The following is a 26,742-nucleotide window of genomic DNA, read 5'->3' as shown; positions in this document are numbered from 1 at the left end:
GATTAGCGGTACCTGAAGATAAGGGCAAGGAGGGCCCTTCTGACAGCAGCCTGGACGGCCAGCGTTGCACCTGACAGGCCCCGGCCCTCCTCCACTTACTCTCTCCTTCCCACCCCTGCTCTCCCCATGGATGTCCTCTCCCTGCCCTTCTCTCCCCTCCCTTGTGAGTCCCAGTCAGACACAGGTGACGGGTCACCGTGGGGCTTGGCTTGACCCTGAGACAAAGGGGTGCCATCAGGGGACAGCCTGTGGTTTCTTTTCTTAATGAGCCCTTCGTCCCCACCTCCTTCTCCCTGCCGCTAATTTGCTGCAGTCCAGATTAGTGGCGGGGTCTTTGTGCTTCCTCTGGGAAGAACCAAACACAGGACACAGCAGCCTCACGGTCTTGGGAAGGACAAGGTTTGGGTTTCTCCCCTTGCTTTTCAAATCCATTGGGAATCTTCATAGCCCATCCTGGAAAGGAACCCTCTCATCTGGGCTTTCCCTGCCCAAAGTGGGATGAAGGGGGGATGGCCCCCCAGGCCCCGCTACCTGGAGAGGCGGCAGGAAGGGCCCAGGCTTTCACGTGGAGCCAGGGAGAGCACAGTAGGGCTGCAAGAGGAGTGAGCGTCTGGGGTTTCCTTCCTGGCAGACCGCCCTTTCCCCCCCTCATTCCTGGAGCTCCATCCTGCTGATCTCGGCCCCCACGGCTAAGGCAGCTCCAAGCTTGTCCACCAAGGGACCAGCCCTGCCAGCCTGAGCCCCTGGTCCCCTTCTCCTCTTTTACCCTGGGCACCTGGGAGCCGCTCTCTTCTGTCACTGCTGTTGCTACTCCTGTCGCCCCAGCAACCCTCCACTTTGATGCTTCTGTTCTCTGTTCTTCCATTCTGAGCCCCTCCAGGACTCCCCCGTTCAGGTTTTATGCACAGGAAGCATCCAGGCTGCTGGCCACCTGGTGCATTCACAAGGAGTCGCTGGTGTCCTCAGCTCCCACGTGGGGCCACCCCCGTGACTCTTCTCAGCTGAGTGTCAGGATAGCAGGAAGGGGTCTCCTGGGCCGGAGGTGGGCGTGGCGACGAGCCTCATCCTCACCCATTTTGGTGATGTCTTAGGTCATGGGTTCGCCACACTGCGGGCGCGTTCTTCAAGTCTGCGGATCTGGAGCCCGACACCATAGCGATCAATCGCGGTCTCCGAGGGTGGGCCCGGGCATCGGCGTTTCGGCCAGGGCTGGGAGCTCTGGATTTTTTAATTCAGTCCTGAGCTGACGCAAATGATGAAGTGGCACTACAGAGGGTGTGGAGGGGACTGAGCCCTTCCATGGGGTCCCCCCCACCTAGCTGACATCTTACAGATTCAGGGCATACGGCGGAGCAGGGAACACGGTGGGCTAGCGTGTGTGTGTGTGTGTGTGTGTGTGTGTGTGTGCGCGCGCGCACGCGTGTGAAGAACAGAACCAAGTTGGGAAGGGATGTGTATGAAGATGGGAAGGGCAGAGACTCTGTGGTCCGACCCTTGCGGGGGGGTGAAGGGGCCCAGGAGCACTCAGGAGAGATCTGGTGATCTCCCAGCAAGGTGGTGCCCTGCTGAGGACGGCCTGGCAGGTCTCAGAGGGTGTAGCACCTGGTTGGGCTGGGAGCCCCATGTCAGAGTCAGGGCAGGGCGGAGGTGATGTGGCTTGCCAGGGATAGAAGAATGGGGTTTCTGTGCTGCTTATCAGGATGGTGGCTGCTGGACAGGATGTGGAGGAGGCTCCCACAGCCCGCCTGGCGGATGGCTGCAGTCAGTGCTGCGTCATGGTGAGGACTTTGGCCGGGCAGCCCCCCCTCTGACTTGCTGGTGACATGGGGCTGGCAACTCTGGGGTTAGGCTGGGGGGTAAGTCGTGTGCCTACCTGTGAACGGGGTCGGGGGGGCAGGCGATGCTGTTTCTACGTCAGACAAGGGACTCGAGATCTGGTCAGACACTTTGACCTTCCTCGTTGAAAGAAACCTTAGATTCAGGTCAAGAAAACTGGTTGTATTCACTTATCCATTCGGGGGCGGGAAGGGGATGCTGAAAAAGTGTGGGGGGAAGAAGGGACCACCACTTTGAGGGTCCATTTGAGAAGACAGGACAGGGGCTCATGAAATACTGGCAAGATGATATTGGCAAATGAAACCTTAAGGTTCATTTCTTCCACAGAAATATATTTTAAGTGTCCCTTGCTCCTGAAGTAGGAGCTCAGGGTCAGTGTGGGCTATGACAGTGATAGCAGAAGCCTCTAGAGCCCAGGGCTCTCTGCCCAGGGCTGGTGGGAGCATATGGGGGCCCTGTAACTTGAGCAGGGCTTGACCAGATGATCCAAGGCTGGGTTTGGGTTCCTAGACCCAAGATCCAAGAGGTGAGAAGTGAGACTCCTATTTTTTTTAAGTCTTTCTTTCTTTCTTTCTTTCTTTCATTCTTTCTTTCTTCCTCCTTTCCTCCCTCCCTCTCTCTCTTTCTTTCTTCCTTCTTTTCTTTCTTTCTTCTTTCTTTCTTCTTTCTTCTTCCCTCCCTCCCTCCCTCTCTCTCTCTTCCTTTCTTCCTCCTTTTCTCTTTCTTTCTTTCTTTCTTTCTTTTTTCTTTCTCCCTCCCTCCCTCCCTCCCTCCCTCCCCCTCCCTCCCTCCCTCTCTCTCTCTCTCTCTCTCTTTCTTTCTTCTTTCTTTCTTTCTTTCTTTCTTTCTTTCTTTCTTTCTTTCAGTGGGAGAGGGCAGAGAGAATCACAAGCAGTCTCTACCCTGTCAACACAGAGCCTGATGCGGGGCTCAAACTCACAAACTGTGAGATCATGACCTGCGCTGAAACCGAGTCAGATGCTTAGCTGACTGAGCCACCCAGGCACCCTGAGAAGTGAGACTCTTGACTCTGATCCCAAGCCCAGCCCCCAAGGCCAGCCTTTTTTCACCCTCCACAGATAGCAGGACAGTTTGCCCCTGAGCCTGACCAGTGACCACAGCACAGCCCCTCCCCCCTGCCGCCACGTGTCCCACAGGAGCAGAGGAGAGAGGATCTCAGTGAGCACCACAGGGGCCCAAAGAAGCATGGTGCCAGTGCCGGACCCACAGAGAGTCGGCGCGGAAGCCAAGCCCAGGAGACCTGTGTCCCTGTTGGATTCTATTTGGCACTTCCCCGCCCCATTTCCGAGGTTGCCTCTCAGTAAAATGCAATGTATCTGTCTCCCAGCCAGAAGGGAATGGAGACCCAAAGGTACTGAGCACCTCACATGTGCTGGGAACTGTACAGGCATGAGGTCATTGGGCCACACGGCAGTCGGCCATCCTTCGTAGGAGAGGTTACCATCCCCATGCAACCCCGTCTGTGGTATTCATAAGGCTCTGAGACCTACAAAGTCAAATGATTTGCACAAAGTTATATGCCTTAGTGGCAGAGCGCGGGTCGTCCTAATGTCCAGCCAACATGCTCTCTGCTTACTGTAGCGCCATAAAGATCCAGTGTCCCTGGGGGCTGGGACGCAGCACCAAGGGGTGGACGGTCTGTATCAGCCCTTGCTCCTTGCATCCTGCACCTGCACCTATGCCCTAACCTTGCTCTTTCCTCCACCTGGCACAGGTCTCACCTGGATCTCTGACACCAAAGGACATCGTTGGGCCTAGACGAGGGGGTCCTGCGTGTGTGGGTGCTCAGTTCTAGACGGTTGCCTCCATGTGTCTGTCTTCTTGGTCTTTCAGGAATTTAGCCATTGGAATCGGGATCCAGAATTTCCCGGAGGGCCTCGCTGTCAGCCTCCCCCTGCGAGGGGCTGGCTTCTCCCCCTGGAGAGCCTTCTGGTAAGTGCTCCGAGAGCGTCAGCTGTCAGAGGCCAGGGTCGTGTCTGACGTAAAGTCAGAGCAGTCCTCTGTATGGGCTTCTTTCTTCAAGAACCATCTCTTCTGTCCCGGAAGTGTCTCTGGAGCTTCTGGTCAAACGCCAACAGTCTGTTTGAGTCCTGAGCCCTCAAGGGTGGGAGGAAGCTCAAGAAACTCATCTCTTGACCTTCAGCCTTTACATAAACCAGCTCAAATCGCCAGGTTTCCTATTTCAAAATGTTTCCATTGTAGCCACGCCATGCCCATTCAGTGTTAGGGCTCTTTCCTCTCCAGTAGGAAGTAAACCAATGTCTACCCTAAATATCACATGCCTTTGCTGAGGCCCATCTGACCACAGCCCATCTCCAAGAGTCACACATTAGCCCCTGTCACAACCCTTGTCACTGTGAAGGCCAGGATCGTGTCCATAGGAGATGATGCCCTACTGTACTCAGACTTTGTGTTTTCATGGGCTCCAGAGGCCTTTCTAGTCTCTTCCTTAATTTTACCTTAGCAGTGACACATAAGGTGAGTCCTCAGTTTTCAGAGGAGAGAGCTGTGGCCTAGAATGTCAGGTGACTGGTTTCAGTGGTGGTGACTCCAAGACCAGAAGTTTAATCTTCTGTCCCTCAACTCAGGACTCTGAGCCTCAGAATACTTCTCTGTTCAAGCAATCACTGCTCTAGAATGTATGGTGAGGGCATTTAAAAAGACTGCTAATAACAACAATTTAAAAATGCCTTCCATTTTATGGGGCCTTATGACTTACAAGTTCTTACACATACTTAAATTATCTTATTTCCCCCCTCCTGTCTCTTTCTCCATTGCCGGAGTCTACGGAATAGAGGCCTAGGTGCGGGCAGGGCATGATGGCCTTAGAGATTTGATTCAAATGTGAGTTCTGGGAGCCCAGTAGCTGTGACTGGTTTTTTTTTCATATGGGAGGGGCACCCCGGACAGGAGGTCAGGGACCCTGAGCTTAAACTTTTTTTCTTCTTGCTCCAGTCTGGGCCTGACGTCCAACTCACTTTTTCCCCAAGTGGCAAAGCCAAGCCAGGAATTGTACCCACAGCACAGAGCTACAAAGTCGGCCGACCCGTGCACATGGCACAGGTCAGGCAGTGGTGGCCCCTTACAGGGTCCTGCAGCGCAGACAATGTTTCCCCCATGCCCGCTGTCTGCTCCTGGCCAGGGAGAAGCAGAGAAGCGGGGGGCAGGGCGGGGGTGGAGTTCACAGCCCTGTCCTGTCACTGGGGAGGCACGCTGGGTGGGGAAGTGCCCCAGTGCACTTCTGGGTTTCTTGCCCCCATTTTACAGATGGAGAGATTGAGGCTCACAGGCAGTATATCTTGCCAAGTGCCCACAGCAAGGGATAGTGGGAAAGATATCCCAGCTCCCTTGTCTAGTGGTGTCCAACCCACGTCAGGTGACCTTTGCAGGTGGTGACTTTTGCTCCGCTATGGGGAGCAGGTGCCAGCTCATCTCCGAATTCTCAGCGCTCACCTGGGCTACTGTTTTACTCAGGGCTCATATGATTTCAAGCAACAGAGACCCACTCTCACCAGCTCGAATAAAGGGAATTATTTATATTTTTTATTTTGAAAGAGAGTGTGCGTGTGCACAAGTGGAGGAGGGGCAAAGAGCGAGGGGGAGGGAGAGAATTTCAGGCAGAACCCACCACGGGGCTCGATCCCATGAACCATAAGGTCATGACCTGAGCTGAAATGAAGAGTTGGACGCTTAACCGACTGAGCCACCCAGGTGCCCCAGGGACTTAAAAAAATGATTTTTTTAATGTTTATTTATTTTTGAGAGAGTCAGAGACAAAGACAGAGTGCGAGCAGGGCAGGGGCAGAGAGAGAGAGGAAGACACAGAATCGGAACCAGGCTCCAGGCTCTGAGCTGTCAGCACAGAGCGTGATGCGGGGCTTGAACTCACGGACCGTGAGATCATGACCTGAGCTGAAGTTGGACGCTTAATCCACTGAGCTGCCCAGGCCCGCCCCCCTGCTGCCAACCGAGGGATTTTTTTTTTTTAAAGAAGAAATCTCAGCTTAATTCAGGATGGGGGTAGTGGGGACAGGCCGTCAGGATACATCTAGCCAGGTAGGTCCACATCTTCAGCAGAGATGCATGGGTGCAGCTCCTTCAGAAGGGGGCACAGTTGTGACCCAAACATACCAGGCACAACTATGCTAGGGAAGTGTCTATACCACTCCTAATCAGTGTCCTCTCGGTCAAGAGACAAGGTAGACATCGGCTGACCAATGGTTAGCAAGCACGTGGTGGATCTGTCCAATGGGTTATTGCTCAGTCGTAAAAGAAAGGAACGATACATGTTATGACATGGATGCACCTTGAAAACATTATGTGAGATGAAATAAGCTAGTAAAAAGGACCACATATTGCTTGAGTCCATTTATACGAAATATCCAGAATAGGCAAATCCATGGAGACAAAAAGCAGATCAGTGGTTGCCAGGAGCTGGGGGAGGGAGGGGTGGGGAGTGGCCGCTGATGGGTGTGGGGTTTCCTTTTGTGGTGATGAGAATGTTCTGGAACTAGATAGGGGTGATGGTTGCACAACCTTGTGACGATACTAAAACCACTGGACTGAACACATTAAATGGGTGTGCCATATGGTATGTGAATTATATCTCAATAATGCTGTTATGGAAGACAGACAGTGTGGAAACCTTAAAACTCTACCAGAAACCCGGGAGGGTGGGGAGCCTACTGTGTTAGAGGAGGTCAGGGAAGAAGGAGGTGGCTAAAAACGCAGTGATTTGCACTGCTGTGCGTGGATATGACGTGGAATGAAATGCATCCGTTTTCTGGGGCTGAGTCAGCAGTCTGAGCACAGATTGCCTGAGCGTGCTGGTGTCTGCTTGACTTTCCTCATGGTGGCACTTGTCTCTGGTCTCTCCTTAGGTACGGGCAGCTAAGTGGCATGGTGGAGCCCCTGGCAGGGGTCTTTGGTGCCTTTGCCGTGGTGCTGGCTGAGCCCCTCCTGCCCTACGCCCTGGCCTTTGCTGCTGGCGCCATGGTCTATGTGGTCATGGACGACATCATCCCCGAGGCTCAGATCAGGTTGAAGAGCATCCCCTCCCCCATTTGTGCTCGTCTGTTTCCCAAGCCCGGGGCCCGACATACAGATCTTGCCTTTCCTCACCTGCTGCTCCTTTCTTTGCTCCCACCCCTTTCTGCCGCTTCCCGAGATCGTCCCCACTCCCTTCTCAACTGTGTTTTCTGAAACTAGAGAGAGGAGTAAGGGGCAGGTGGGTGGGGATGGCCCAGGTGACACCAGGTAATGGTATACAGACACTCTACCTCCCCACCCCCATGACACAGACGATTAGCTTTTGCATATTGTCCCTTTCTCTCCCCACCCTTCTCTTTCTCGATTTTTCTAGGGCTAGAATCTCGGGAGAGGTGAGCTCTGAGAGCCAAAGCTATCCATCCATGTTCTTATTATGTAGCCATAGGCCAGGTGTCCGGGAAGGGGGAGGGGGGGGTGCTTCCTTTCTTTGTTTTATTTATTTATTTATTTATTTATTTATTTATTTATTTTACATATTTATTTATTTCGAGAGAGAGAGAGAAAGAGAGGGAGAGAATCCCAAGCAAGCTCAGTGCCACCAGCACAGAGCCTGACGCAGGGCTCAGTCTCACGAACCGTGAGATCATGACCTGAGCTGAAATTAAGAGTCGGATGCTTAACCGACTGAGCCACCCAGGCACCCCTGTTTCGTTTGGTTTTTGTAGCTAGTTTAAAGGTCAGATTCAATAATATCATCAAGAATTTAATTGCCACTCTTTATCATTCGAGCATTTATTCCAGAGCCATAAGAGGTGTCTTTGGGCAAGTTACTTCTGTATGCCTCAGTTTCCCCACCAGTAACAAGAGAATAACGATAGTACTACTGATCTTGTGTGGGCATCCTTTGGGATTACATGAGTTACTTTGCCTGGCATAAAGTAAGCCCCAGTAAATGTTACATGTCAATATTATTATCCTTACTAATCGTAGTGGTACATTTTTTATTGGAATCGGACGTCATAGAGGATGCTTGCAGCTTGGACAGTGTCCCAGAGTACATTAAGGTCTTCCTTTCCTTCCCTCCCAGTGGTAACGGGAAACTGGCATCCTGGACCTCCATCCTGGGATTTGTGGTGATGATGTCACTCGATGTCGGCCTGGGCTAGTGCTGAGATGCCTCAGAGCCCAGGAAAAGCAGCACAAGGAAACTGCAGTGGCTGGCTTCTACGGGACCACACGCCTCTCCCTTTACATTAAAACATTTTTCCTTTCTCTCCTTTTCATCTCATTATCCTGATTGACTCTGATCATAACATGACAATTTTTACTTTTCTCTTGAGAGAGATAATAGTTTTATTTAGAATGTCAAGGTGTCACGGAACTACAGATTTTTGTTTCTGGCCACTGAATAGAATCTTTCTTCGGCGGGATTACCAAGGACACACAGATCAGGGAAATCTCTGCTTTCACACCCTCAGTCTCCCTCACTGGACTCTGTGGCAGCTTGTCAAGTTCACATAGAGGAGCAAGCTGCTAAGAGAGAAGCTTCCAAGCATTTTTTGCCTCGTGACTCAGAGCAGAATGGTCAGGACCTCTCTCGTCCATCCCTCCTGACCTCTCACCATTGATCATCTACCCGTTAGACCAGAACTGGAACATCATGGACAGAGCAACCAACTTTCCAAGGTTCAGCCAGCCTAAGGAGGAATACGACTTCCTCCTGTGTCCCCCCCTGAGGGACGTGCTGGATGGGAAGGGACACAGACAAAGGGAAGAAAATCAGTTTGTCTTTTTCTTTCTTTCTTTTCTCCTTTTTCAAGGCAAAGATTGACACTATTGAAGTTAAGGGAATTAGGGAATTCGGACAGCCACGAACACAGTGAACCCTGTAGAGGCAGAGAGCAGCTTTGCTCAGAGACCTCTGCTTTCTATGGATTCCAAGAGCAAAGTGGTTTGTCATGGTTTCCAGATCCCCTAGACATTTTGTTTTCAATACGTTTATAGCCTCCAGTTTTCTAAGAGACTCGGGGACTCCAGCAGGTGGCTGGAGCCCAAACCCTCCTGGAGTTATGGAGGGAGCCACTGAAGCTAACTTCAGTGAGAGAAAGACATTTGTAATCTGCAATACGCCCTTCCCGGTTGACCATTCCGTAACTTGTAACCTGACCCAGGAGTCTTAAACTGCCACAGGCTTTGCTGGAGTGTGGCCAGAGAGCGCAGGATGGGAAAGGGAAGAAGGGGTGGGAAGAAAAAGAGAGATTTTCACGTCCCCCTTGTAAAGGAAATCTTGGCCAAGTCACCATTCTGAAATGACCCTAAAGAATGACTTAAAGTAGACCAGAGGCCAATCTGCCCCTTCCTGCCGAGAGCTTCTTCTCCAGTAGGGGCCACACACTGTCTGCTTCAAACAGAGCTAAAGCCTGCCGTCCTTGTTGGTCAAAGGAGCATGTGCGACCTTAAATGGGCTCTGCCAACGTGGCCGGCAGCCCGGGAACCAGGTATTCGGGCACTGTGTTGTCAATGCCTGCCCTCTGAGTTTACATGCTGAATTGCTTCCAAGGGTGAAGAGCCTGCTCTGTGAATGCTCTGAGACCCCGAAGGCCAACCTCATGCTGGGTCTATGTATGTTCTTCTGAAGCACTGATGATCAAAATTGAAGATACATTCAGAGGGTTTTGATTGGTTGAAATTAATTGGTTTGGTGGTTGGTATATGTGTATTTTTTGATGTCTTTGTATGTAGTTCTGCATAACGCAAACTCTCTGATGGACAAGACCTCATAACTGTGATTAATGTCAATAAAGGGGATATTGTTGTGGATAAGCTGTGTCCAGTCCTTCTCCAAGTTGCTTCTTTCCAGGGTTGATAATGTAAGAGCTTACTAAAGTTAGTCCTAACATCTCCCCTACCTGAGAAGCAGGTAGCAAAGGAAAGAGCTCCGATGAGATGGGCCACTTAGATTCATGGTTACAAGCCACAAATCCAACTCCAGCTAATTTAGATGGGTATTTAATGGAAGGCTGTTGGGAGCTCTCAAGATCCATAGGAGAAACCATCTCGAAAATGGGTTGGATCCAAGAAGTCTAGAGGTCTGGGACCACGACCCAATCGCATCTCAAAAACAGCTTGGTTTGGGTGCCATGACCCCTGGATACTGAAAACTGCTACTCAAACTGCTCCTCCTTGGTTCTACCACCACCGCCATGGGAATGAACCAGTCTGAACTGACCCTGATCCTTTGCGCCCCGGTTCCACATTCAAAGTTCTGGGCAGTAACATCTAAGCTGGCAGAATTTATATCCTGTGTCCATGAACTAGCTGGTCCTGCCTCCCTACCAAGACTCACAAAATAATGGCTTTTCAGTTTTGGGAATGAGTTCAGATAGTGGAGACCCAAAAGAAGAAAAAAATATGTTTATTACGTTTATTACAGCCTCACTCTCTTGCTGTTCCACATCTCCATACACTCAAACTTCTCTGTTCACCCTTAAACAAAACTTCTGCTAGATAATGGAGCTCTCCATCATGCAATGAAACTTCATACTTTCCCTTTCCAAAGGGAGTTACCCTAAGGGCCGGCTGCCCCAGTATGGAGCATTCCTTTCTTGGATTCAAAAATTCTAAACTGGTGGGGTCCAAAGGTGAAGAGAGTGTGTTATTAGGTAAAATGGGGCAGGCATCATCCCCACACCCCCGTCTTCCAGACCTGATTCGTCTGGCTTTGGGGAGAAACAGCCCCACATATCAATCATTGGTTCTGAACCAGTGTCTTTTTTTTTTTTTTTTTAAACCAGTGTCTTAAAGGACACTTGTCCTTAAAGGACCACTTGTCTTAAAGGACAGTACCTCAACTTCATTAGATACTGTCTCAGAGCTAGTCCTGAAACCAGATCTTCAATAATTCAAGTCACCATTCAAAACACATTACTGCTCCTGAGTGATAGGCTCAAATCACCAGGATATCTACCCAATGCCTTCCCTCTTTGACTATGAGTGAATTATTTGGTCAGAAGTAGTGTCACATAGAATGCCATAGTGATTGGATAGACAGGGGAGCTACTCCAAACCCACATATACAAGCCTGTTTCAGTGGGGTGATATCTCTGCCTTTTCCATAATGGAAGAGGTCCAAAGCAGTCTTGAACTAAGTAGTCTATGGGTGTCCCTGGAGTATCAGCAGTACCCAGGGTCACAGCCCAGTCCCATATAAACCATTTCCAATTGGTAACGGAACTTTGTGAGTGTGTTAGATGACCCATACATAACGGATGGTCTGGCTCACACATGGCATGCAATACCTTAGGGAAAATCACCTGGTGTTCTATGTTCCTATGCTTCTCACACTAGCACAGTAAACCCAGAATCTCTCTAGCAATGAGACGTCAATGAATTCAGACTAGAATTATGTTCTTCCCTCCATGGTTGAGTACCCTAAAAATCGATTCCTGCACATCTTTCCCCCAAATTTGTCAATAAAATTAGGAAACTCCTGAAATAGTGTTGGCCTCAAATCCTTATTCTCCCCGGGTTGAGTTTGCCACTGCCCTTCCTTTGGGGGCATGCTGGGATATAACTCATCATTTCTGGAGACAATACAGGGTGTTGGGCGAGGAGAACTGGCTTTCCCTTGCAGGGTGACTCCTTCAGGCAAAGCAAAAACACAGTGAAGTGTTTCAGAAGACTGAAGGAAGGGGGTTGTTTCAGCTGACAAAGGAAGCTCTTTGAGGATTTAGAACTGAGAAAATTCCAAGGTTTTTGAATCCTCCCATATATCTCTGTTTTCCTTTTCTGGGTCCTACTGCTTCCTGACCATTGCTTTCTATGAAAAGGGTATAACTTTACCAGCACAGACATTCAGCCAATCCTGGGGATCGGATTTTGCATTTGCTTTTCTACTTTTCTCAGCCTTATGGATACAAGAGGTAAAAGGATATTTAAGAACTGTCATAACTCTAGGTTTAAAATTTTTTTTTTAATATTTATTTTTGAGACAGAGACAGAGCATGAATGGGGGAGGGTCAGAGAGAGAGGGGAACACAGAATCCAAAGCAGGCTCCAGGCTCTGAGCTGTCAGCACAGAGCCTGACACGGGGCCCAAACTCACAGACCGTGAGATCATGACCTGAACCAAAGTCGGACGCTCAACTGACTGAGCCACCCAGGCGCCCTGATATCTCTAGGTTTTAATCTTTTCCTTGAGCTGGTATTTCAGTACTGGAGTTTGCTAGTGTGTTTTCAAGCTGCTAGCCCTGCCTGATGGGACTGACTCTGTCTTCATATCCTTGACCGTTTGGTGGCAGAATCTTGTTCCCTCAAGGCTTTGCCTTCGATGGACCCTTCATTCCAGAGGACTGTAATGAGAAATTGAGAGATGGGGGTAAGTATCAGCATCTGGCTCTTCTCTGGGGACCTAACAAAGACATTCTCACCCCACTGTTTTAAAAAAGTTTTTTTTTTTCAATGTTTACTTATTTTTGAGAGAGAGAGAGAGAGAGAGAGAGAAAGCATGAGCAAGGGAGGGGCAGAAAGAGAGGGAGACACAGAATCAGAAACAGGCTCCAGGCTGTCAGAACAAAGCCTGATGCGGGGCTCAAACCCACAAACCATGAGATCATGACCTGAGCCAAAGTCAGACACTTAACCAACTGAGCCACCCAGGCGCCCTTCACCCCGCTGTTCTGAGGGAAGGACCAAAGGGCCATCGGGTGAAAACTGTGGGCCAGGCAGGGTGCTATGCACATCACCTCCTTTACAGCTCCTTGACTTCCACGTTACTGCCCCACTTTGCCAACAAGGAAGGTGAGGTCCAGAAAATCTTCCTCTCTCCAAAGTGGTGACAGGCAGTGGCAGGGTTGGCTCTACTTTGCACTAAGAATGCAGTAAGTGACTTCCCAGACCCTCCTCCTTGGAGCTTTCCAGGCCCAACGTTCTGCACCCCTCCACCCTCTAATAAAATGTTGGTTGAACCTGTGAAAGTTGGAAGCAAATGGGTGCCCAGGGGCTGTTCTTTTCCTCTCTTCCTTTTAAACAAGTATGATTACATATAACAAAGGCACAGACCGTAGGTATGCGGTTCCACGAATTTTTACCTACGCACCCCTGGGCCGAGCCCTGCGGCAGGGTCTAGGGAAGCCACCGGCGTGGGGTTCCCCGGCTCTCAGGTCTCTCCCCCTGGCTGCGTGCCCTGGTCAGCCGCCTGGCCCGCAGGTGCCACCCGCCCTCCCGGCCAGAGGAGGCTGGGCTGCCTGCGCGGGCACACGTTCCCGGGGCGCGGCCCCAGGTCACCGGGAGCCCGACGCGGCGCCGGGGGCGGGTCCCCGGGCGGGCCGCGGTCGGCTGGCGGCTGTTTACCTGCGCGGGGCGGGGCTGCGGCCGCGGGAGGGGGCGGGGCCTGGGGCTAGCGCTGGGCGGGGCCTGCAGCAGAAGGTGCTCCCGGGAAGCGCTGGGGCCCGCCCCTCCCGGCAGCCCCGCCTGCCACGAACGCGCCAACGCCATCAACCCGCTTGGTTCCAAGGAGGGCAGTCCGTCTCCACCGAAGGGAACTCTGGCTTCCTGGGGCTCCCTGCTGTGTGCAGGCTTGTTCCTTGCAGGGGTAGACCCGGATTTGGGGTTTCCGAAGTTTATGCAATTCGAGGAGCACTCTTTGGGGGGAAATTAAAGGACAAACACACCATTAGGTACCGGGCTTTGGAAAGGGCACCTGAGACCAGCGGCCCTGCAGTCGAGGCTTCCCTGGCTTTAAGGTAAGTTCACCAATGGTCCCCGAGCCGTAATTTACCCTGTCTGACAGTGCTAGGGCATTTTGAGGTTCCAGAACGTCAGGGGTTTTACTGAGCGAGTTCACTTTGTGATCATCTTCCTAGTATAGCCCAGCCCTGCAACTGTGACAGGGGGTGGTAGTGTGTTCACAGGCGGGAGGAATACTACTCAAAATTGTGCTTCTCTGTCCTGGAGCGGGAAGAACTACACCTGCCAGGCCGAGCGTTTCCTCCTTCCGGCCGGAAGCGGGAAGAAGGCTGGCCCCCGGCTGCCAGTGAGCGCTGGGGGAAACAGAAAGCCTAAGCCTTAGGATCCTACCCAACCCTCTTCCCTTCTAGTTCTCCTCTTGACAGTGTCTGGGCTCCGCCAGCGACTTGATAGCTAAGGGGCCCTGCATGGCCACCGTCTGTCCCCAAGAGCTGTCACTGGACCGCTGCAGCTTCTGATGGGGCTGCTCAGCCTCAAGACCCCCAAGCGGCCTTGGGGCACCTGGCTATGCCCTCTGTTCCAAGACATGGAAGACATAGGCAGATGGCTGAGTGAAAAGAGCAGCTGGATTTTGTTGGCCCAGGGAAAGGCATAGGATTCTTTTCCTACAGGGTAGACCTTGGGACCTGTATCCCAGCAGCCCTTGATTCTTATCCAGATTAAAAGATCAGACCAGAAATTGTGTGGGGTCTCCTCTGATGTAGTCTCTACTCTCTCGCAAACTATGAGCCACAAAGTTAACGAGTGTTTTTGCTGGCCTTGTTGTCTAGCAGTAAGGGGTATGGATCTTGGAGTTGGTGTTTGGAGTTGGTGAGGACCCAGCCCTGGGGTTTAAGGCCAGGCTTAACTCCCTTCACTGATGGCAAGAGCCATGGCCTCCAAGAAGTCCAGGATGTGTCAGAAGAATGAAAAGGTAGCCTGGAGGGAGCATGCAGAGAGAGCCAAACTTTAGCGAAGGTTTGGCTTTGCTTTCTAAGTGCTCAGTAAAGGTGTTGGAAGTATACCCCCTTCTCTGACCTTGCCTTTGAGCTTTAGGGTTGCAGCCCGCATCGGTCACTACCACCCCGTGGAGGGTGTCCCATAGAAAAGAACAGCCAGCTGTTTTCAGATTAGTACTTAGGTCTATACTTCATCAAAGTTTCTCCTGAACAGGATACCTGCTCCATTTCTGCTTTTTCAGTGAACAATGCTGAAAGAACTTACTATGTGAAATTAGGGGGAATATAAAATTGGTCATTCGCTAACAAGTCTATAATATAGGTTAAAAAAAAAAAAGCCTACTCTTGGCTGTATTCTCTGGGGGCTCTACTGGGGAAGAGTTCACTTCCAAGAGCACTCAGGTGGCTGGCAGAATTCAGTTCTCGGTGGTCGTTGGGACTGGGAGCCCAGCTTCTTGCTGACTGTCGGCTCTGGGCTTTCCTTAGCTCCTAGGGGCCACCTGTGGTTCCACCCGTAGGGGCCGCTCACAGTTTCTTGGCACACGGGCTTTCCCAACATGGCTGCTTACTTCATCGAATCAGCCTCTGGGTGAGTTTGCTAGCAAGAGGGGATCAAAGTAGCAGAATCATAGAAGCGAGAGCCTGTCACCTTTGCCATATTCTCCGGGCTCAGAAACCCAGGTCACATGAGTTGACTTCATACGTTCGCCGTCTTTTTCGTCCATCGTGGCGTACGTGACACAGCCAACTTTGTGTGGGTGTGATATGACTATTCTCTCTCGCGCACGTATGCATCACAGTGGTGCAGTGAGAAAATGGAAGGGTTGAGTGAGTGGGGGGGAGACTGCAGTCACGGATGCCCACCTGGAGAGATGGACTGTGCTGCGTGAGCCCCGTGGATCCTGGTCCATCTGCCTTCCTCGAGGGATGTCCGTGGGCTGATCCCCCAGAACTCTGATCCAGAGTTGTGGCCAACTCTTGGCTTCTTTACGTGACCCAGCGACAGGTGCTGGGATGCTGAGTGCTTGGAGAGGAGCATTTGCAAGTCTTTCCCCCCCTACCCCATCTTCTGTCATTAGCAGAGCAGAGCTAAGTATAAATGCTTCAGAGTCAGGGTGACCATTTCCATGCAGACATGGGATAGGGGCAGTGATGCCTTAATTTTGGACACTGTCTTCAGTTTGGTCTAGAAACTTTTACAGATCAGCTCCTATTACATATTTCATGGCAACGGCCATGTAAGTCTCAGCCATTGGCTGTACTTTGTAGGCAAGAGGGAAGGAAGGGAGACACAGGGACAGCAATAACCAAAAACCAGGCTCCTACCAGACCTGTAAGAGCTTATAGACCTAGAAATCTCCCAAGGATTTATATGCACATACCTGTATGTTCAAAACTTGTATAAATAGACCCGTATAATAAAAACACAACAACAAAAACCTTGTAGGTCAGAATCAAGCGTTAACTTTCTTGGTTTGGAACCGAAACTTTAATGTAAGGGAGATATTAGATGAATAGACTTTTGGGTCCCCGGCAGAGATTAAAACGGGCTATGCCTGGGGCGAGGGGTGGGGGGAAGTAGGTGATGGGCATTGAGGAGGGCACCTGTTGGGATGAGCACTGGGTGGTGGATGGAAAGAAATTTGACAATAAATTTCATATTTAAAAAAAAAAAAAAAACAGGCTATGCCCTGGAAACTAGAAAGGTTCACGAACCTATACCATCCAACTTCCTAGAGCTGTTTCTTTATCCACTTAGGTTATGTGGCTTGAGGAGGAGGGCTGATATAGGCGTGTGTATTTGTTTAATGCAGAATTGTTGGCAAATGTAAAATTCTTGGCAAACCTGTCAGGTTGGCAGGTGCTGAAACGCTTTTTCCAAGCCAGCAAACCTCTGCTGCCAGGTTTCCATCATCATCTTCGTGGCGCCACCAGGCAGAGTGCCATCTGTCTTAGCTCTTGGTAGACCCGGGCACCAGCCACACTGACAGCCTCTGGAAGGATGACGCAGCTCTCAGGATTAAAGGGAGGGCCGGGGTTAGAGCTTTTCCTCGATGGGCTCTATCTGGCCAGCTGCAAAAGACAAGGGTGAAAATGGGTAGGTGGTTTATCCTCATCTTAAGGTTTGGGCTGGGGGGTAGGGTTGGGGTAGGAGGGGCAGGGTAAAGAAGAAGGAGAGAGGGATGTTGATGGGGATGCCGGCTGGTACCATTGGCATCACTTGCACCACTGGATGGCAGAGGTCAGGGCTGTGGGAAAAGGTAGGATCCTTCAAGGCAGCTTCTTTAGAATCCACAGCACTGATGGTGTGTCCGTGTAAGATGACATTGCTGATAGTGTGGCAGATTGTGATCAGCCTTGGCAGGGAAGCTCTAAGCAGGGCTTTGTGGTTTGGAAAAGTGCAGCAAACAAGTAAGGCACAGGGCGGCCTCAGAAAGCCAACCCCCTGTGCCCAGGGCTGCCATCACCACCCACACACAGGCTCCTCTTACCGAGAGCCCAGCTTTCGTTTCCTCCCGACTTTCGTTGATGGCGGAGCCTCGTCCCACCTATTTGGCCCTTGGGAATATTACCCATCAGCACCTGGTGCCTCGCTTTTTTCCGCTGGGTCATTGACCCTCTGCATTGCCCATGTCCCACGAATCGGTCAGCACCATTCTTCACTGAGATTTTGTTGGCAGGTATAAAGGGGAGTCGAGCCAGCCAGGGTATGATATGGCTGCCTAAGTAAAGGAGGGTAGGATCTTACAGTCGGAAGGAGAGAGAGCACCTATGCATGGGGGTGTGGCTGTTACAATTCAGGGAGTGAACTGGTGACTTCTGATATTCTCTCTCTAATCTTTACCTTCACTCGCACCATCCACGAAGAACAAAAATAGCAAGAGGAAAAGATTCAGTGGATAACATTAGCTTGGGCAATGTACCAGCCAAAAGTGGAACTCTCGCAAACATCCTTCAAATGTCAGGCTGTGCAGGACGCTTTACCCGGGATGGTTACCAGTGGTTTCGCCGCCATTACAGCTGCCCTTCCTCCTGCTGATAGAAGTATTGTGACAGTCCCCTTCCGAACCACGACTACAGCTTTGGCCAAACGTGTCCTGTGTTTAGGAACTGCCTCAGTCCATCTGATCTCTGCTGTGATGTAATCTGTGCTACAGCAGGAGTATTTGGGGAGTAAGTGTCACGAGACGTTCCTCTGGAGTCCCACCAAAAACGAGTGGTTTACTGTCCAACACTGGAGCTCACTCAACTTTTTACTGTCTGGTTAAAAAAAAAAACAAAACAAAACACAGCAAAGCCAAGTCCATTGTAACGACTCTAATTTCAGGGCAAGGCCAGATCCGATCATTTGCTTTACGACGCATACAGAAGTCTTAGGTGGGCAGATTTATTCTTTCCTCCGTGTTTGGATCTTTAACATTTGTTTTTGTTCACATTTTATTAGGGAGAATTTTGAGCCTCCACTTCAAGTAAACAGAATGGTGTCATGGATCCTCTTGGACCCATCACCTAGTTCCAACAACCATTAACCAGTCTGGCCCCCCTCACCTCTCTCTTTCTCATTATTCTGAAAGAAGGTAAAAAGAAAATCCCAGACATTTGTCATTTGATTCATAAGCAGGTTGGTATGTGTCTCAAAAAGGAAAGGATTGCTTTTTTTACCTGACCCTGATACCATTATTATACCAAAAAAAAAAAAAAAAAAAAAAAAAAAAAAGTGACATTATGTAATTTGCTTTAAAAACCCACATACACCTTATTCCCTCTCTTTAAGTTGAGGAGTGGCCTTTGGCCAAACACAGTAAAATCTTAACTGTTTAACTCAAATAGCCTATATTTCTAAGGGAATTTGTGCTTTTTTCAAAACTCATTCATTAGCTCATTTCCTTTCCCTAAATAAGCCTGTGGGGTAAAGCGCAGGGAATGAGACCTGGGCAGCAGGGCCTCAATCAGCACTAATCATAACTCTGAACTTGCCTTGCACCCATGGCCTAGGCAGCTCGTGCCGATGACCCCACCCTAGAGGGACAGCAGGTCTGGACACCCCCTCCTCACCTGTCCCCTCCGTCTGTGCTGAGTGCCAGGCCCCGGCTGGGCGTCTGCAGCTGCGGAAAAGTTATTTGCCTGAGGAAAACGCTTGTATATTCCTGGCCAGGTGGCTGGCCGCCTTGTGGATGGAGAGTGGGAAGGGAGGGGATAACCGGACAGAATAAGACAGCCTAGGATGGCTTCCAGGACTTGTCAAGAAGCATACTCACCGGGCAGCATCCGCACAGGCTGCGTCCAGATTCTCTTAGACCACAAAGTCCCCCAACATCTGTAGAGCCTGCCACCTCTCTCTGGCTGCCAAGGGCAGGGGCCCACCTTTCTGGTTGCTGTTGAACTTGTAGGGCATCTCATTTGGAAATCCATACTTCCATTTTCCCTCTTCCCAGGCAGGGTTCTGTTTTTTGTGGGTTTTTAAAATTTTTTGTAACGTTTATTTATTTTTGAGAGAGAGAGAGAGAGCACGAATGGGGGAGGGGCAGAGAGAGAGGGAGACACAGAATCCGAAGCAGGCTCCAGGTTTCAAGCCGTCAGCACAGAGCCCGACGCGGGGCTCGAACTCACGAACTGCGAGATCATGACCTGAGCTGAAGTCAGACACCCAAGTGACTGAGCCACCCTGGTGCCCCGGCAGGGTTCTGTTTTTTAAACTGCCAGGCACATGAGCTGGGGGTGTGCACCACCTAAGTGCTCATAAAGTAGCTGGAAGATCCCTGTGCCTACGCGGAAAAATGATTTTTTCATGTAGCTCTCTCGGGGCTGGTTTTAAGAAAGGACATGTCAGAGTTTCAGGCGCACCTTATCTGGCCCTGGTTGGCTTCTGGGGATGAGAGCCTAATGCCCGCCCCATCCCCCGCCCCTACCCAGGTCCCCACCCCGGGCTTTTAGGTTGACTGACACTTTGCGTGTCAGTGAGAGCTCGTGCTGGAAGCCTGGGGCTTTGCTGGAGAATGTGGATCCTAACTTGCATTGTGTTCATCGAGGGCCCTGACAAGTGCCGATGGATTTGGCTTCCTTGCAAAGCCCGAGCTCTGGGCGGGGACAAAGGGGAGCATTGTTAGGCAGGGCAGGCCTCTGCCTGTGAGCCCACTCATTTGCCTGACGGTGGAGACAGGTGTATCACGCACTCAGCGTGCCAGAGCGACGCTGGGTGATTAAGATCTTGGCTTTGTTCCCCAGGGCCAGGCGTAGAGAAGCAGATGTGCAGAGAGGGACCGCCATGGTCACTCTCCCTGGAAGCTGCCCCTCCCTGCAAGCTCTTCTTCTCTTAGCTTGCCCTTCTGAGTTCTGCTCCTAAAAATGGCATCGTGTGGGGACAGGGAACTCTGGATCCTGCCCTGACTTCTTGCCCTTTGTGGCTCGAGGGGGAGCAGTAGGGCATTGGCCATCTTCATGAGGGAGACACATCTGGATGTTGTTGAACCAAGCTGAGAGAACGCCTTCTGCCGCCCCACGGTGGCACCCAAAGAGGCCACGTCATGTCTCCCGGAAGGGGGACCCTTCCAGCCTGACCCACCCCAGCTAGGGGCCGTGCGTGGATAGGGAGTTTCCTCGCACCTTCTGGGTTGTTGCCATAAATGTGTAAAACTATCTCTGTCGTTTTTAAAATTAAAATGCTATTTTAGGGGCACCTGGGTGGCTCAGTCGGTTGAGCTTCTGACTTCAGCTGAGGTCGTGATCTCACAGTTTGTGGGTTCGAGCCCCGCATCGGGCTCTGTGCTGACAGCTCAGAGCCTGGAGCCTGTTTCGGATTCTGTGTCTCCCCCTCTCTCTCTGCCCCTCCCTTGCTCGTGCTCTGTCTCTCTCTGTCTCAAAAATAAATAAAAACATTAAAAAAATCTTTTTAATGCCATTTTATTAAGTACCAGATACATAATGCTTCCTAAATCAAGCCGCATAACATGTTTAATGAGTCAGTCATGCCCTGCCCTCTCCTTCCTCAACTGTGAATTTCCTCCCTCTGAACACCTTTTTCAAGTGCAATTATATGTTTCTTTTGATATTTACTTCTGATTTCCCAATACCGTGCTTGTCCTGGCATTTCTCCCCATTTTGGTTTCAGATAGTATCTATTGACTTCTTATGTTGGAAAGTGAAAGTTTCCTTACTTGGCCTTATGTTTGGGTTCATGCAGTAAAAGCCTGCTGTGTCTTAACCAATAAGGGCAGATTTCTCTCAAATTACTTCAAGTGCCGCTGAGGCTCAGTCTGGGATTGGAGCAGTGGTTCTGGGGGGTCACTGGGGACCCTGCCTGCCTCTTGCCATTCTGCTCTGTAATCCTCAGCACCTGCCTGCCTTCCGTCCACTCTTCCCTTTCTGCTAAACAACAAACTCTACCTGCCTGGTACAGTAGACGGACATAGGTCTGTGTTCTAGTCCCCAGAACCCGTGAGTATCTTAGGTTATAGGCCTGAGGGGAATCAAGGTCGCAGGTGGAATTAAGTTTGCCAGTCTGCTGACCTTGAGATGGGGAGATCTCCCGGGGTCATTGGGATGGGACCAGTGTCAGCACAAGGGTCCTCATGCATGAAAGATGCGGAAGGGATGCTAAGGTGATGTGTGGAGAATGACTCTCCTGGCCATTGCAGACTTTCGGGATGGAAGGGGACCATGAACCGAGGAATGCAAGTGGCAGCCTGAAGCTGGAGGGACAGGTAGGTGGATTCTCTCCTGGAGCCTCCAGAAGGACGTCAGCCCTGCTGATGCTCTGTTACCTTCTTAGGTCCCCTGCTGCTGTCACATAGTTTGGCACTATTCAGGTTTCTGGTGTTTTGTGTGACCTTGCTCTCTCCTTTCTTCTGCTCCTTCCCTCCTTGGAAGGTCTTCCTTTCATTTCTAATAGGCTGGAACTTTGTGATCTTGGTGTGGACCTGTTTTCATTCATCACACTGGGCCCTTGACAGGAAACTTTCAACCCTGAAAACGTGTGTCTGTTTTCTTATATTACTTGCCTTCACAGTTTCTCCCCCTCAGATTTCTCTCTTGGAATTGTTATTTGTTGCATCTCGAAACTCCTGGCTCTATCCTCTTTGTTATCTATTCCTCTTGTGTTTACTATGCCTTTCTCTGTCTCTGTCTCTCAACATAATCTTACAATTTTACCACTTTTTCTTTTTTTTCTTTTTTAAAAAATGTTTATTTATTTATTTTGAGAGAAAGAGAGTGAGCGAGCAAGGGAGGTGCAGAGAGAAGGAGAAAGAAAGAATCCCAGGTAGGCTCTGTGCTGTCAGCCCAGAGCCCGATGTGGGGCTTGAACCCACAAACTGTGAAATCATGACCTGAGCTGAAATCAAGGGTCGGACGTCAACGCTCAGCTGAGCCACCCAGGTGCCCCTCTTTCTTTTTTTAAATGATTTTATTTTTAATCTCTACACCCAGCGTGGGGCTCAAACTCACAGCCCCAAGATGAAGAGTTGCCTGCTCTACCGACTGAGCCAGCCAGGTGCCCACTACCACTTTCTGATTTTTGTTGTCACATTTTTCATTTTCTGAGAGCTCACGTTGCCGTGATAATCCTTCTTGTGGCCTGCTCTTCTTAGTTCTTGGATGTAGTGCTTTCTTCTGTCTCTCCCAGTGTTATAATGAAAGGAGCTAGTAGGTTTTATTATGTTTTTGTTTTCTTCCAGTCCCTGCCTTGGTTTCCCCTGGGTTTCTTTCCTCTTCCCCTGCCCCATTTTGTTGTTTGGGTCTCTGTCTGTCCTATTTGGGACTTGCCCCCAATGTCTGGTGATGCCTCATTGAAAGCTCTGTACGCACGGGTGGAGACGACTGGGACCAGACGGCTGGTCGACTCCACTGGTGGGTGTTTGGGCAGAGACTAGACCTTGCACTGTGGAACCTCAGTTACCACTATCTTTTCTCTTGGGGAGACCCGTGTTACCGTAGCGGAATCTGGACGTGTCTTGTCAAGGGGGTCGTAAATTGGTCACTAACGTTCACGGTGCTAGGTGGAGGGGCATATAGGCACCTTTTGTTATCCCTCCCTCGGCTTCCTGCTTTGCCCCTGCTTCTGCAGTGCCCACGTCTGGACCCTCTGGGTCAGTTTCTCCGGAAACTGAATTGCCAGTCTCCCATGGGGTAGAGGGGGAAGTTGGCCGGCTGCACAGGGTGGGCGTATGCCAGGGATCTGGGGGGGCTCTAACACCCATTCACAGACATCCAGGGAACGTGCCGTTCTCTGCCCACCCCACACCCTGCCTTTGGAGGTAACCAGTGTTTCCAACTCCTGTGCCGTTCTGGTGTGCCAGGGTGCAGGTTGGCTGCCTGGTGTGGCCTCCTCCTCTGCAGACAGCTGGGCTTCAGTTTTCTTCACGCCATTGAATCCTTTTTTGACTGTCAGAATTCTCTTATGTCCTCTCCTCTCCTGTTCTCTTTGTTTTTCTGACTTTTTTTTTTTCCTTGTAAATGCCATTGCTATCATTCCAGTGGTTTCAGGAAGGAGGGGAAGGAATCACACATGCTCAGTCTACCACATTTTACTGGAAGTCTTTCTGATCTTTTTTGGCCTTATCCCAGTACCAAACGCCAGTAACCCGGTGCGACAGATCTCTACACGTCACTGGTAGGAACTGAAACCCAGAGATGTTAAGAGCAGCCACCGACACAGCCAGTGTTTGGTTGGTCGTTTTGGGCTCATGGCTAGCAATTAATGGCGTAGGATATGCCACACACTGGAGATATAAACATAAGACAGAGTTGCCATTCTGAGGGGAAAAACAGGGCGCGAGAGAATTATTGAGTTATTATTACTGGGGATTCATGCATTATCTTGTGGAGTCCTCAAATCAAGCTTTCAGAGAGGTTGGGTAAAGTTTAGAGATACAAGATAAGCTCCCTGGGTGTCCCTCCTGAAAGTGACCGGGGTCTGGAATTTAAGCTCAGGTCTGTGTGACTCCACAGCAAATGTTCCCCGCTCTGACCCACTCTGCCTTTATTGTTTTGACTCTTTCTAGACCTGATAGCTCATGGCTCTGCTCTCAGAATCGCATCTTAACACGTAGCCTTCAGGTTTTCTGCACTGCCCTTCTCAGCTAGTTTTTGTTCTTGTCCTCATGTCTGCCCATCAGTGTCACAAAATGGCTGCTGCAGCTCCATGAATCACGTCCCCATCTGTAGGTTGAACAGCATTCGCCCAAAATTCATGTGTACCCAGAACCCTAGAATGTGACCGTTTGGGGTCTTTTGCAGATATAGCTAAGGCAAGGATCAGGATGAGATTATATTGGATGAGAGTGGGACCTAAATCCAACGAGTGGCAGAAAGGAGCACACGAAGACAGAATCAGGCTGCATGAAGCCAGAGGCAGAAATTGGAGTGATATGGCCACAAGCCAGGGGAATGTCAGGAGCCACCAGAAGCTGGAATTGGTAGGGAAGGGTTCTGCCCTGGAGCTTTCAGAAGAGAAGCTGACACCCTGAATTTGAGCTTCTGGCCTCCAGACCATGAGAGAATAAGTGTCTGTTGTATTAAGCTGCCGAGTTGGTGGTCATTTGTTGTGTCTGCGCATGGAACCAGATACACTAATCCGAGGCTGGAAGGAGAAGGGAGGTCTGCACCTGCAGCCTCCTTCCCTTTTGTTAGGAAAGCCAAAGATTCCCTAGAAACAGACTTCCTGTAACATCTCCCTGTCAGAAACAGGTAACATGGCCAATCCTAGCTGCAAGGAAGTCTAGTAAAACAAGAGTAGGGTTTTGGTTTTCCGTATTCGGAAAGTTCTGAGTTTTGGTGACTGCCCGTGCTCTGGCTGTAAAGAAATGACCAGGACATGCCAAGGAGTCACCTTATTGCTTCGCCAGAGCCAGGTGCCTATGGAACGTCTCCTCTCCTCCCTGTGGTCCCCCTTTCTTACGACTTCCTTCCCTCTTGTTTTCTCCTCTTTCTCTAACAGCCTCCGTCCCGTATGTAGCTCAAAGCAGTGCCTTGAATGTTAACTAAGATAATATGCAGTGAACTTGCCCTCTGTGTCGTTGGTGCTCAACACAAGTGCACAGGAAGGAGGCTTACAAAGGTAAGGGTAGATATAAAGTGTGAAAGTTGGGAAGGACTTTGTGAATGCTGAGAAATGTGCCGCCTTAGATGTATCTAAGAATTGAATGAGGGGCCGTGTGCCTTTGTGCCTGCTGCTCTCCTGGAAGCTGGGTCACGATTTGGACCAACACTTCTCACACTCGAATGTGCATTTAAAAATCACCCACAGAAGGGCGCCTGGGTGGCTCAGTCGGTTAAGCGTCCGACTCCTGGTTTCAGTTCAGGTCACGATCTCATGGTTTGTGAGTTCGACCCACATCGGGCTCTATGCTGCACAGCATGGAGCCTGCTTGGGATTCTGTCTCCCTCTGTCTCTGCCCCTCCCCAGCTCTTCTCTCTCTTTCTCTCTCTCTCAAAATAAATAAAAATTAACTTTAAAAAAACCCAAAAAAACAAAAATCACCCACAGAATTTACCAAATGCAGATTCCCAGATTCCTGTGTGCCACCACCCTCTCCCTCCCTACTCCTTGCTCATGGAATTGTCTGGAACAAGGCCTGGGAATCTATGTGTCTACTACGCTCCCCCACCCAGGGTGGTCCGTCCACTTCCCACGAGCTTCATTCCGGTCCCACGATTGTGAGCTTCCGGAAGCACGGCCTGAATTGATTTTCAGACGCTTTTTGCAAGAAGTGGGAGGCAGCTCTCTGTTCCTGGCTTTTGGACAGGGATTTGGGCCTAACTGGCCTTCAGTCTTTGAGGAACTTTCCGCAGAGGGGGCTCCGGGAATTTGTCTGGACCTCCTCGGAGCCGCAGGCACGCGGGGACTGGGGACAGAGTGCGCGCGGTGGCCGCGCGCGACGGGAGGGATGAGCCGCAGGGTTCTGTTATCACAGGATCCTGTCAGCCCCTGTGGGCCTACAGACACATCTGCACAGCCACCTGCTGGAACAGAGGGATAGGAGCTTCCTGCTTTCCGAGCACACGCCTCCAAGGAAGTGGGGGGAGAAAGCTGGTTAGAAACGGAGTTGGCCACTGTCCCCTTTTAGCATTCCAGCCGTGATTCTTCCTCCGCCTTGGCCTTCCCCGGACCTGAAGAGCGTCCCCGTGATGCCGTGTGAATTCCTACATCTCTCCGCTGCCCTTCTGCTCTATCTAATCTCTCCATCCCATAGCACACCTCCTCTCAGATACATCCAGTTCCCTCTCTGTGACCCGCTCTCAAACTTTCCTTTAGGGGCGCCTGGGTGACTCAGTCAGTTGAACATCCAACTGGCTCAAGTCATGATCTCATGGTTCGTGAGTTCGAGCCCCGCGTCGGGCTCTGTGCTGACAGCTCGGAGCCTGGGGCCTGCTTCGGATTCTGTGTCTCCCTCTCTCTCTGCCCCTCCCTCACTCATGCTCTGTCTCTCTGTCTCTCAAAACTAATAAATAAACGTTAAAAAAAAATAAAAAACTTCTTTTATCAGCATAAGGCACCAAAGGCAAAGCTCTCAGAACAGCACCCAGCACGGGACGCACTAGGCAAACACCGCCTCTTATGTGTTGTCTGATGCCCCCCGCGCCCCTCCTTGCTGACCCCATGCTCACCCAGGGCTTCCTCGCAGCCCCGCGGCCCCTGCCCCCAACCGTCCACCTTCCTCGCCCACTCTGCGCCCCTGCCGTTCCCAGCGCTGTGGGGTCTGGCCCGGTTTTATTGCCAGCCCATTTCCCGGCTACACAAAGGGGGCCTTTGTTGCAGGCCCTTGCAGATGTTGAGTATTTGGAAAACATTCCAATCAGAAGGTGTTTGTCCTCTGGATGCCCTCGGAAGGGTCCGGGACAGGGGTTCAGGGGTGGCGATCCCAGGCCTCGGGAGCTGGGACTCCCTGAGAAAATGCACCAAGTCATGAGTGCTTTTTGGTGTCGTTTCCCGTAACCCTTTCAGTCTGGTCCCAGTCGATTTCCTCCCCACTTATGTGATGTGCCAGCAAGGCCCCGCACCCCGCCTGCCAGTTGACTTCCAGCGAGTGGGTCGCGTGCCTGTCTTATTGGATCCAGCAAAGGAGAGAAGCACAAGGAGCTGTGACTGAATTGTGTCCCTAAAAGTCATGTGTTGAAGCCCTAACCCCCAATGTGACTGTATCCGGAGACAGGGCTTTCAGGGAGGTAACTAAGGCACTGTCTTAATCCAATAAGATTGGTGGCCTTATAAGAA

General features: G+C 50.8%; 1 protein-coding gene across 3 annotated transcripts in view; it reads left to right on the top strand.

Moving 5' to 3' along the window:
- Positions 1 to 9,669, top strand: part of SLC39A11 (solute carrier family 39 member 11) — a 344,617-nt gene extending 334,948 nt beyond the window's left edge. For 2 of the 3 annotated variants that reach the window (XM_049637702.1, XM_049637701.1), the window contains exons 8-10: positions 3,691 to 3,789; positions 6,738 to 6,896; positions 7,934 to 9,669. In XM_049637702.1, coding sequence (XP_049493659.1) covers positions 3,691 to 3,789; positions 6,738 to 6,896; positions 7,934 to 8,012 — 337 coding nt within the window. In that variant the 3' untranslated portion in view covers positions 8,013 to 9,669. The remainder of the gene's footprint in view (positions 1 to 3,690; positions 3,790 to 6,737; positions 6,897 to 7,933) is intronic. The other variant, XM_049637703.1, reaches the window with a different exon arrangement.
- The last annotated feature ends 17,073 nt before the right edge of the window (positions 9,670 to 26,742 follow it).

The sequence above is a fragment of the Panthera uncia genome, chromosome E1, assembly GCF_023721935.1.
Source record: "Panthera uncia isolate 11264 chromosome E1, Puncia_PCG_1.0, whole genome shotgun sequence".
In the NCBI taxonomy this organism is placed as follows: Eukaryota; Metazoa; Chordata; class Mammalia; order Carnivora; family Felidae; genus Panthera; species Panthera uncia.
This window is presented reverse-complemented; position numbering and strand designations above follow the sequence as displayed.